This window comes from Caloenas nicobarica, chromosome 1, assembly GCF_036013445.1.
Source record: "Caloenas nicobarica isolate bCalNic1 chromosome 1, bCalNic1.hap1, whole genome shotgun sequence".
NCBI lineage: Eukaryota > Metazoa > Chordata > Aves > Columbiformes > Columbidae > Caloenas > Caloenas nicobarica.
Window position 1 is genome coordinate 87,741,019 of NC_088245.1, and position 12,223 is coordinate 87,753,241.

At 49.7% G+C, this 12,223-nt stretch overlaps 1 protein-coding gene across 1 annotated transcript; it reads left to right on the forward strand.

Moving 5' to 3' along the window:
- Window positions 1-18: 18 nt before the first annotated feature.
- On the forward strand, window positions 19-5,714 carry NOP2 (NOP2 nucleolar protein). The gene is made up of 16 exons (XM_065657003.1): window positions 19-190; window positions 280-325; window positions 398-474; window positions 1,125-1,390; window positions 1,687-1,730; window positions 1,896-2,068; window positions 2,849-3,048; window positions 3,151-3,240; window positions 3,320-3,407; window positions 3,504-3,644; window positions 3,835-3,974; window positions 4,243-4,332; window positions 4,622-4,744; window positions 4,829-4,926; window positions 5,018-5,148; window positions 5,259-5,714. The coding sequence occupies exons 1-16, from the start codon at window positions 85-87 to the stop codon at window positions 5,510-5,512; spliced, it is 2,067 nt and encodes a 688-aa protein (XP_065513075.1). The 5' UTR covers window positions 19-84; the 3' UTR covers window positions 5,513-5,714.
- The last annotated feature ends 6,509 nt before the right edge of the window (window positions 5,715-12,223 follow it).

Here is a 12,223-nt window from a genome sequence, read left to right on the forward strand (position 1 = left end):
CGAGGCCGGGCGCATGCGCCCGCGCGGTGGGCCCGCTGGCACGTGTGGCGGCGGGCCCGGTGCCGCCGGAGGGTGCCCGGCGCCATGGGGCGGAAGCTGGATCCCACCAGGAAGGAGAAGCGCGGCCCCGGGCGCAAGGCCCGCAAGCAGCGCGGGGCTGAGGTGGAGCTGGCCCGCTTCCTGCCGCCAGGTAAGCCCGGCCCGGCCCGGCCCGATGCCGCCTCGCGGCGCTCGGTGCCGCCGGAGCGGGCCGCCTGACCGCGGCGTGTCTTTCCCCAGAGCCCGACACCGGCAAGAAGAAGCTCTCCAGCCACGGGCGGAAGAGGTAAGGGCGGCCCGGTGGGGCGGGGGGGGGCGGCCGGGCTGGGGCTGACCGCCGCTTCCCCTCCTGATCTAGGGCTGCGAAGAGGCGACTGGGAGCGGGCGGCGCCGCGGCGGGGCGGAGGCCGCTCGGAGGAGGGCGAGAGGCGGCAGGTGAGTGCTGGGGCCGGGCCGGGGTCTGGCAGCCCCTCTGCCCTGCTGCCCCCCGGGGTGCCCCACCGCCCCCCGCCACCGACCGGCTCCGGCCTCCTTTTTGTGGCACGGGACAGGTGGAATTTCATTATTTTAAACTTTTTTTTTTTCCTAATTTCTGCCCCCTGCCGTGCCAGGCGGCAGCGCTGTCTGAAGAGCGAACAGGGAAAAGGTATTAAAACCACTTCTGACTTACCCTCTGTTGACAGTGAGGTTACTGCAGGCAGGTGGGGTAGCTGAGGTTTTTATACTCACTGCATTACATCCTGCATAGCCTAGGAAGCTGTCGTGGTAGGAAAAAGAAAGGAGAAACAAAGATTTGGGAAGGAGACTACTATAATATGTCTAGAGTGAATACCATAAGGATCTTGTAGCTGTGTTTTTCTATGGTAATTCTAGTTAGGTCTCTCTAAAATTTTATCAGAATTACCATAGAAGAACATGCTCTTGTTTATGACTGAGAAAACTGATGTGGAGAGCAAGCAGTCTCATCTCTTGGACAAGCAGTTCGGGACTAGGGTTAAGACCTGTTTTGTATAACAACTGAAAAAAACCAGGGCAGCTGCTTTTGAGAATAGCGTCTAATTTTTAACCACTTCTTCTGCCTGTAGTTGAAGAGCAGATATCCCCACAGAAGGAGAAACGTGCTGTAAAGGCAACAGGACAAACCCCTCGTGGCCGCTCTGGCTTCAGTGATGGCAATTCAAAATGGCTGGCTCCAGCCAAAGCCAAGAAAATCCCATCTAAAGGAAACAACATGGAGTTATCCAGCGATGGTGAGGTGGAAGAGGGCAGCTGGGAGATGGAGGAGGAGGATGGGAGCAGCGAGGAGATGATAGATGACTATGGTGCCTCTTCAGAAGAAGAAGAAGAAGAGGTAGGAGGTTTTTGCCCTTAATTACACAAGAAATACTTGATTTTGTTGACTGAAAGGACCCAGCAGGCCTGGGGAAAAAGAGTGGCTTTACTAGGGGGTGGATGGTGAGGTGGGGTAGAGCTTTTCCCATCTTCCCATCACAAGCACAATTTCAAGTTTAGCAACTGATCCCAGTGTACCATCTGGTGCTTTTGTTTGTTGTCCATTTTGAACAGAGCAGATAATTTTCCTGGATGGTGGGGAGTAAAGGGGCACCTGGAGATGTTGTTTGATTAATTTTTTTTGTCTGTCTTTAGTTGCTGCCTATTGAAAAAGCTGCCCTGAAGCAGAAGCCTGACAGGTGAGGATTTGAGAACATCACCAGTCTGCAGAGTCATTCCTGGTTAGAAAAGGAGCCTGTGTTGTTCGTTATTCTGTCCTCTCTGCCATCTAAGAAGTGGTAGTTGTGAACTGCCTGTGTGATACTGTTCTTGTGTAAAACTCCCATCCTGTTCTTCATCCTTAGGGGAGGCCTCAGTGAGGATGATAGTGAAGAGGAGGAGGAGGAGGAGGAAGAAGCAGAGGTGGCAAGCAGGCAGAAAATGGGACAGAAGGAAGAAGAGGGCCCAGATCTGCAGCTCAACCTGGATATAGATGAACAATTTAAACTGCCAACTAATGAACAGATTGAGAGAGAGGATATCCTTTTTATCTGTGACATCCATAAGCTGTATGCATGCAGCAGCACAGGGGTTGGATATGGCCAAAGAACTTCATTTGGACTTTATCATAAGTATTGCTTAGCAAGAGTGTTTTGCGTATGACAAGGTATTTTTAGATGAGCTGCCCTAATAGATAGCATACAACACTGTGCTTCTGTACAACACAGTTAAGAAATCTGTTACGCACTTGGAGCCTGCCCCAATTTCCTTTCTAGTCCCAAATGTGTGTGGATATCTTATCACGTGGTTCATTCCTCTGTACCCTGATTTTCCTGGCAGGTATTTGTCTAAACTATTCCTAGAGCCTCTGATGACAGCAATTCTGGTATGCAAAGTGCTTGGTCTTGGGTGATTTTGGTTTCCTGCCCCCAGTACAATTTAATCCTGCCTCTTCTTGTTCTCCTCTGTACCGCTTAGTTGCCTTTGGGGAACCTTTAGTCTGCTTTCTGATACAGGTAATGTCTTCAGTATTGAAAGACTCTTTTTTATTGTCTCTCTTTCCCAGTTTTTTCTGTTTACCTAAAGTAACTAACCAAGTTCTTTTAAATGTGTCATAGTTTCTGCCTTGCGAACCTTTTTGTCCAGCTCTGTCCTTTGAATGCCCCCCTCTGCTGAGCTTTGATGAAAGCGTACTCCAACAAGGCCTGTCTGGTGCGGGTGTTGTTGTGACACAGGAGTCCTGCATGATTGATTGTGCTCATAGAGAGCCTGTGTGCGAGTCTCTTGGCTACTTTTAATTCCTTAATGGTCCTTCTACCTGCTGAGCCGCCTGACCTGCACATCATTCACCAGCGCATCAAGGGCAACATGGAGGTGCTGCAGGACTTTGCGGTGAAGCGGGAGGAAGGACGCACGCGAAAGGAGTACCTTGCATTGTTGCGCCGGGACATGGCTGCCTACTATTCCTACAGTGACTTCTTGCTCACGAAGCTCATGGACATCTTCCCGCTCCCTGAGGTAAGATCTTGCCCTGTCCATGTCTTTGCTGACTGATGAGGATTTGGTTTCCTCTCTGGGTCTTCATTTTTATCTCTGTTCTCTGTCCCTTCTTTCATCCAGCTGATAAACTTCCTGGAAGCCAATGAGGTTCCCCGCCCTGTGACCATTCGCACCAACACACTCAAGACACGGCGACGGGACCTGGCACAGGTGAGCAGGAACCTGTGGTTGCCTCTTGCGCTGCTTGTCACACAGGGCAGTGTCTCAGTCCCATCTCCTTGTCTTGCAGGCTCTAATCAACCGTGGTGTGAATCTTGACCCCTTGGGGAAGTGGTCGAAAACAGGACTTGTTATTTATGACTCGTCTGTGCCCATTGGTGAGATCACCCTTGCTGTCGTAGGGCTGAGCTGACCTGCTCTTGGCTCCCTTTCTTTCACATGTCATCTTCTTTTGTTCTTCTTTCCCCGCCCAGGTGCCACCCCTGAGTATCTGGCTGGGCACTACATGCTGCAAGGCGCCTCCAGTCTCCTCCCTGTCATGGCTCTGGCTCCACAGGAGAACGAACGCATCCTGGATATGTGCTGTGCCCCAGGAGGCAAGACCAGCTACATAGGTACCACCCTGGAGCCTTGGGTGGGAAGCTTGGGAGGGATGTTCTGAGGAGTGGTGAGTTTCCACTGGTCTGTACAGAAAGGGGGAGCAGAGGGAGACTGACCTTGGGGAAAGGAGCTGGGTGGCTGTCCCTATGAGCAAAAGCGTAGGAAGTTTTCAGTCCCTTGCTGATGTGTTTTGCCTTCTGACAGCTCAGCTTATGAAGAACACGGGTATGATCTTGGCCAATGACAGCAATGCCGAGCGGCTACGTAGCGTGGTAGGGAACTTGCACCGGCTGGGAGTCACCAATGCTGTAGTGAGTAACTGCGATGGACGCCAGTTCCCCAAGGTACGTTTGTGCTGGCTCACCAGGGTGTCCTTACCTAGAGCTGCTGTGCTGAACCTTCAGTGAAGCTGTGTTCTCCAAAGCCACTTGTCACAGGAGAATGAGCAGAGCTGCTGGGGAGAGTTTGTTATTTGATACGGCGACAGGAGGGTGGACAAGGAGGAGTGAGGGATCTTTCCCGCCTTCCCGGTCCTCTGGTTCCCCTTGTAGTTTTGATCTTGTTCTGAGTTTTCACCTGTGAGCATAATTCCAAATATATATCTGCCTGTAGGTGCTTGGAGGGTTCGACCGTGTCTTGCTTGATGCTCCTTGTAGTGGAACAGGTGTCATTTCTAAGGATCCTGCTGTCAAAACCAACAAGGTGAGTGATGAGTGGGGACACAAGGTGGGGACTCAAGTATAAGTCGAGAGGAAGTACTTTAGGGCAGCTTTATTCTTGAGAGATGCCTGCAATAGGGACATGGATTTTTCCTTCTCTTTTCTATTCAGTATGTTGTACCAGAGCTAGTTTCTTTGAGGTTAGTTCTGCAGAAGACTCCAGAATCTTCTGTATTGTTTGTGCTTTTCTCTCCTGTCATCCCTTCATCCAAAACAGAAGCTTGGGGTGCTTCCCTGTGCCTCTGGCATCCTAACCTATCTTTCTCTTTCAGGATGAGAAAGACATCCTGCGCTGTGCTCACCTGCAGAAGGAGCTGATTCTTAGCGCTATAGATTCGGTCAATGCTGCCTCAGAGACAGGGGGCTACATTGTCTACTGCACTTGTTCCATCATGGTAGGTCCCTTCCATGTTCTGCTGTGGCCATCTCCTGCTCAGGGGACTGGTGAGCTTCGTATCCTAATGCTTAGTCTGTGGCAGGTGGAGGAGAACGAGTGGGTTGTGGATTATGCCCTGAAGAAACGCAACGTTCGTTTGGTGGCCACAGGCTTGGACTTCGGCAAGGAAGGCTTCACCAGGTGCGTGCCAGGTCCCAAGCTGCACAGGTGACTTGGTGGCCAGTTTTGAGCAGAGGCATTTTATCACTTCTCACCCCACTTTGTTCTCCAGGTTCAAGGAACGTCGCTTCCACCCCTCCCTCAAGTCTACGCGGCGTTTCTATCCCCACACACACAATATGGATGGGTTCTTTATTGCCAAGTTCAAGAAATTCTCTAATGCCATTCCCCAGGCACAAAAAGGTAACCTAGTGCTGGAGCTCAGCTGAGCTGCGTGGGCTTGCTCTCACAGGCTGCTTCCCCTGCAGAAGCCTTGTGGGTTCTTCTTACAGCACCTTTCTCTCTTGTTTTAGATGAAGAACCTGCTGTGGAAGCAGCAACTCCATCCACTGTCCCTGATACCGTCTTGGAGCCTCAGCCAAAAAAGAAGAAACTTGAGGGATCAAAAGTTGACAAGGAGCAGAAGCTGCCACAGCCTGCTTTGAAGAAGAGACGTTCATTGCAGGCACAGAAGAGGCCCTTGAAGGCTAGCCAGCCTTCTCCCAAAATGATGCGTCCTCAAGTCCCTACCAGGAAGAAGCACAGAGTGAAATTGAATGGACAGTGAGAGGAACTGCTTTTCCAGGTGTTGATCCCCTCCTTGGAGAGCAAAGGCTGGGGACTGCTGCAGCTGCACATGTACCACTGTGAACTGCTCTATGCAGATCATCTCTGCAGCTCTGAGCACCTGCAACAGTGATGGCCCCGTTTGCTGCTTCCCCTCCGCATCAAGGACTGATGCGCTGACCCATTAAAAGTTTTATACTCTTGCACAAGTCTGGTTCTTCTCCCTTGAACACGGAATACAGAATTCTACCCTGTCTCCTTACCCCTTCCATTCCCATCCAATGTTCTGGCATTTCTGGTGGCTGTTCTTGCACTCTGCAACTTGGATGTTTGTGAAGCAGCAGTGGGAGCTGAAATCCTGGCTGCCTGGATGGGGGCTGTATTGTGTGGTGCCTGCCAGCAGTGCTTCAGCAGGGCTGGAGCTCCTAGGGCAGTGGTCCTGCACCGGCCCCTATTCCCGGTTATCACTGTGTGCTAATCCAGGTCACTCTTGTCATTGTCCCCGTTTCACCCTTGCGCTGCTCTCTTGGTTCTTGGCCTCCCAGACTGCAACAGAGATTGCTGCTCATCCTGGAACTGTATGATCACCTCCTTTCTTTTTGCCTTTTTGTTCACCTAGATGTGGTTGCTTCTTGAGATATAACAAGCAGTGTTCTGGGCTGTTTCTATTTAAGTGTTAGCCCAAGGTCCCTTTCCCTTATCAGTGTGAGTTGATGTTCTCTTCTTTGGTTCTGCTCTCCAGTAAATAAATATTTTTCTGGAGATAATTCATTAATGAGCTTTCTACCAAGTATGCTCTACAGTTTCTGTTCCACCACAGTGTGCGTGGAGTTGGGTGTTTAACAGACCTGAGGCATAACTCTTTTCTGTGTATTTGCCACGTGTCTCTGCTCACATGAAGCTTTGCCTTGATTTGTTTTCCTCACCAAGCTTTGGGGTTGTGGCAGAACTTGATGTGCTATTCCAGTGTTTGCTATTAAAGACAGCTGAATGCAGTGGACCGTAGGATGTAGGGAATCCTTTCTGTCCCGGTTTGCTACATGTGAGGCTGCTGCTTTCCCAGGCTCAGCAAGTGATGAGGCTGAGTGTGAACTCCAGAACTCCCTCAGACACAAGCATAGATGCCAGAGATGCAACCAGATGCAGACTGATTAGCAAAAAACTAAGAAAGTGCTGTGGCAGGTGCCCAGGAAAACACAAACAGCAGTTGCAAAACAGGCATGGCAAAATAGACCTAATTCTGTTCTTGCTCCCTGTCCCATCAGACCTGGAGTGTGCTTGTCGGTTGCATACATGCACTTTCATGGATCACTGCTGGCTCGTCCTCAGACTTGTGGTCTGTCCAGAGGCTCTCAGACCTCTTCTCCTACTTAGGGGCTTGTCCAGCTTGCAGTTTGCAAGCAGCTCGCAAATGTGCATGCGTGCAGAGGAAGTGGCTGGGATCAGTTTAATACAAGGCCGGGACAGATGGTGATAATCAGGTGAAGGGCTCAGCCAGACAGGAACACTGACCAGCAGCCAGTCTCTGTGCCTGGCCCTGTCTATTTATTCCCCCTCTCCACTTCCCATGCTCATGTCTCCCTGATCTAGCCTGATGCCTTCTTTTCCCCTTCTTTGATTCTTCCCATAAACATCCCATAGTAAGTTTTACTCCCATAATCTTCCTTAAAACATTGCATGATAAACTTTACACACACTCACAATTCCCCTCAAGCATCCCGTAACAAATTTGTTCTTTCACATGAAGCCCACAATAATTTTGCTTTCTTATCAGTTGTGAAGTGTCTGGCTGAAACTCTTCGAGGTTGCACTTGAGTGGTTCCCGTAGTTGTTCAATCTGTCAGTGCCTCAGGAGTCCTGGTCTTTGTTACACCCTGTGTTATCATCTGCTTTTTAGGGCTTATGTATCTACCTGTTTAATTTATTATAACTCTGGTTATAAATAAAGACTTTGTCTTTTTGTGTTCAACAGCCATCAGCCAAATATCCTTACAGTTGAATATTACTTTTTCCTCATGCTTCTCAGTGAATTAGGGCAAGGAGGAGCCTCTGCATGCGACTGTCTCGCTCCAGGTTTGTGTGGTGAGGTTGCCTGACATACAGGATCAGAGGGAAGTTTTCTGGGGTCATTCAGAAAAATTAAATAAATGCTAGGTGCTATTAGGAAAGGAACTATTAGATAGCAAAATCGAAAAAAATTATTGCCTCCCTTTATAAATTGCCTCCCTGTACATGCACTTCAATACTGCGTTTCTAGTGCCCTCCATCCAAATAAGGGTTGTAGAACTGGGAAACGTTCAGGGATGACAGATATAACCGAAGTTACAGAATGATTTCTGTGAGAGGAACAGCTAGAGTCTAGGTCTCTTTAAGCTTGGAAAAGAGACCATGGGGAAAGAAGTGATATAATGGTATATAATGGTGTGTAATACCGTTAGTGGCATGGATATGAACAGAGAACAACTGCTTGCTTATTTCCAATAAACAGGAAAACCCCAAACCCTAAATGCACCAAAGGTGTAGGTAGCTGTGAAACTCCTTTCTGCAGGGCATGGTGGATGCTCGAAGCTTATGCAGGTTGAAAACCCAGCTGTATGCACACGGGAAAAACTTGTTTTGTAAGGGCTGGTAAACCCAACAGGCTCAGAAGACCCATGAGCTGTGAACTGCAAGAGGCTGGAAGAGCGCTGTGAGGAGGGTTTGTCGCTCACTTGCCCTGGTCACAGACCCCTCTGTCCTCCTCCTGCACTGGAAAATGAGTCCTGGGCTTAGATGGACCATCGGTCTGACCCAGCCTAGTGGCTCTTCTGTCTTTAGGAGGTGGCTGCTGCATTGGCCCTTGATTGTCCCAAGATGAGTCATGAGCTCTGCCTAGCACCTCGTATCCCTCAGCTGCGTCCTCATGGTACAAGGTTTGCATGGCTTGTGGCAACACCAGCTTCCAGGTAGGCTGAGCCCTGCCTCTGCTCCTCCAGCATTATTGCTGTTCCGGTCCTAGCAGATTTCCTCAGGAGTGATGAAATGCAAGATTTTAGGATAAATCTCAAACCTGGAGCCATATGGTAATCTTCAGCTACAGGGTGACTTGTATATAGAAGGGCCTTTACCTCTGGCAAGCCGTAAGCCTGTCGTTTTGGGAGTGATTGCTGACCTGTCCTACTTTGATGTTGCCGCCTATCAAGGTTCCTACACTAGTGTATAGTCTCAGCTTGATAACCAGTTTATCTCGATAAGCCTAGTGGCAGGGATAGAAAGTTCTTGGTCAGGATCCCAGTGTAACTGTCTGGTTCCTAGTGGATCTGCAAATTATGGTAGTCCTCTCTGAAAGGGGGGAACAGATGCTGCTTTAACCATGTGAGTCAAACTTCTTTCTTACTAAACATCATCCCACTCACTTGGCTTGCCTGCAAACCTTTTGTTGTAGGTGGAGAGAGACAGAAGAAACTTTTAGCTCTCTCAGGCGGTTCACTGCCCTTTTGCTCTTTATTTCAGCCATTGCAGTTGTCACTGCTCAGAGAGACAGTGTTGAGTGTGATGCTGAAATGCTGCCTTGGAGCTTTGGGGACAGCAGTGGGGATGCGGCAGCGGGGAATGAAGGGTGGTGGCTTCCCTCTGTGTTCTGGTATGAGGCTGCTGGTCACACTAGACTTGTGTTTGCAGCTGCCTTCTTACTCTGGGAATCTTCTGTTACCTGAAAGCTGAGACTTTGAGAAAATGTGAGTACTGGAGCAGCTTTCCATACCTTTCTTTAATGTATTTGAATCATAGAATAGTTTGGGTTGGAAGGGACCTTCAAAGCTCATCGAGTCCAACCCCCTTGAATGAGCAGGGACATCTTCAACTAGATCAGGTTGCTCAGAGCCCCGTCCAGCCTGGCCTGGAATGTCTCCAGGGATGGGGCATCTGCCACCTCTCTGGGCAACCTGGGCCAGTGTTTCACCACCCTCATTGTAAAAAAAAAATCTTCTTTGTGTCTAGCCTGAATCTCCCCTCCTTTAGTTTAAAACCATTACTCCTTGCCCTATCACAAGAGGCCCTGCTAAAAAGTCTGTCCCCATCCTTCTTATAGGCCGCTTTTAAACACTGAAAGGCCGCAATAAGGTCCCCCTGGAACCTTCTCTTCTCCAGGCTGAACAACCCCGACTCTCTCAGCCTTACATTATCTGAACATCTGAAAGGCAGAGCAAAGCAAGAACTGAGGCAAAGCAGGGGTTGAAAGCAGATCTGAGGAGTAAAAATGCCATCATAAATAAAAAGCTGTTTGAGAGCAATCGGTGTAATGTGTTGTGATACCTGTTCCACTGTGCTGTGTACAAATGTTACCAGGGTGGCATTTAATAAGTTGGAGGGGAAAAAAAATGGGTAAGCAATTCTGTAATAGAGTTGCCACATGGTGTAAAGTTATTTTAGACTAAACAAGGCCAGAAGTGTGCAAAACAAACCAGATGCGTGGAAGAGGTGAGGATCTGTGTTAATGACTGCTGGCACAGTGGGAGAAATATCACGCACACAGTAAGATCTTGAATTAGATGTAGTTTCTTCAAACCCTTCTCCCCAAACAGAGAGGAATGAGTCTATCAGAGAAGCCTTATCAGGGTGCAATTAAGATGGCCAGCTGGCAGCTCCTACCAGCCGGGCTCTAGATTGCTGCCAGCTCACCTCTGCAAAGCGGGAGGGAGAGGTAGGGGTAGGGCGCTGCGCTGCTGCACCCTTGGCGTGGCAGGGGAAGGAAACCGAAGACTTCTGGGGACAATAGTGCATAATGGAAAGAGAAGAGACTCCAATACGAGTCAGTCACTAATTCCAGTGATGTCATATGCTGTAATGTCTGTTCCGTGCTGGGATGTGTTGTCTCATGTCAGGGTCTTTTCCGCAGCCTGTGGTTGTGTTGTCTTGTGTCAGGCTGTATCCAGAGGAAGGGACTGAAATCCTGCACTGCACACTTCAGGGTCTTGGGTATAAAATTTAAATCCTTGAGTACACGCTCCGTTGCACATAACCTCATAGATATATATGCTTTTGTAGGGGTTGAGTCCACAAATGACCATGCTCCCACCAGTATGTTTTGCTCCCCCAAGCTGTCCATCCCCACTAAGGAGGGTGTGGAGAGCCCCCAAAGAGGATGTCTGCAAGTCCTACCTGCCTGTTGCAGTCAATGGGGTATTGTCGAGTAAGGTCAGTTAGGTCCCTGACTCCTGGCTGTAGTACCTAGAACTGCTTCTACACACAAGACCTGGCTACAAAACTCCCTCCTGGACTGGTGTTTAGGGTTTTTTTAAAACAAAATCCATTGCCTCCTTTGCTGTTACACAGGGGCAATTTTGTATGTTGGTTAGTGTGGTGATCACCCAGCTTCTCTTGGCAGCTGCTCCACTGTGCCAATTTCTCCCCATTTGCACCCAAATCTAGGCAGCTAACTCTGGGCTGCCAGCTTTGCTAGGCAGCAAGGTGCCCAAAAGTTGTGTGTTCATTGCAGCACCTGCCTCTGTGAAGAGAAACAATTTTATGGGTTGGTTTTAGTGAAGCATCCTGCAAGTTGGAAGACTTGGAGAGTTTACACTGAAATGTTCCAGCAGTGTGGTGCAAGGGAGAAGGTAGCGCTGGGGTACCCAGAGGGAAGAAGAGCAGGGAGGTGGGGTACACACACACTAATGTGACCTATGCCTTAAAAAAAGATCCTCGAAGAAAGCTGTGGAGCCAATTTGAACAGGTTTCACCTATGACACACCTTTGCAAGGAGGATGCATTATCTAGTAAGAGGTTCTGTGATCTGGGAGGGGGTGAGCATCTCAAACTGGCAATGGATGTTAAAACTAGGCAAATTCAAACAATGAAGCAAGGCAAAGCTCATGATTTTGATAGGTGGTTTAGCCACCTGGGAAATCTAGCTTGATATGAAGGGTAATGGTAGAGGCTCAGTCTCTTCTTACTGTGCTGTCAGCAACTGGAGACACAGTCCCACACAGGTACCTGACTTGAGCTACAGAAATTTGATAAGATCCCCTCTCAGACTTCTCCAGGCTGAACAGACCCAGTTCTCTCAGTCTGTCCTCTTAAGAAAGAAGCTTTAGGCCCCTAATCATCTTCGTAGCCCGCCGCTGGACTCTCTCCCAGCAAGTATCCCAAGCAGGGGAAGGTAGGAGAAAAAAAAAGGCTCCACGCTGCCCTGTCATCTTCAGTAGACAGCAGGAGTGTTAGTGGGAAGAGGCGCTGCAGGTCTGTAGCCCAGCCTGCTGCTGTAAGCAGGACCGTCCCAGCACTAGGTCACATTGCTGCGGTTTTGTGTAGCTAAGCCCTGAGAACCACCAAGGATGGAGATCCCCACCACCTGCTCCAGTGCTGCGCTGGCCTCCTGGTGAAAAAGCTTGTCCTGATGGATGGCGATGTCCTCCTCCACTGGCATTTCATTAATCAGCTCCACTTGCCACGTTTCCTCAGCAGGACAGAAGCAGGCCAAGCAGAACTTAAGGAAGGGCTTGCCCCATGGTTTTTGGCATTGCTCTCACCCATGCTCCCCGCTGGCTGCATGCAGCAGCAGATCACCTGCTGCCTGACCCTGCTTGCCTGCCTGCAATAGGAGGGAATTGCAAAGTGGGGGGGAGTAAAATCAGCGGTATGCAAGGGGGGAGGATGCTGGTAGGAAACACGGGTTGCTGTGCGTGCAGGCACGCTGCAATAGTGTGGGGGGCAGGTGAAGGGATGTGGCAGCAAG

Bases quoted from the DNA above. Each gene is read 5' to 3' on its own strand.
- NOP2 (XM_065657003.1), top strand. From the start codon at position 85: ATGGGGCGGAAGCTGGATCCCACCAGGAAGGAGAAGCGCGGCCCCGGG. The intron at 191-279 runs GTAAGCCCGGCC...GTCTTTCCCCAG, and splicing joins GGCCCGCTTCCTGCCGCCAG to AGCCCGACACCGGCAAGAAG. The intron at 3,408-3,503 runs GTGAGATCACCC...TTCCCCGCCCAG, and splicing joins TGACTCGTCTGTGCCCATTG to GTGCCACCCCTGAGTATCTG.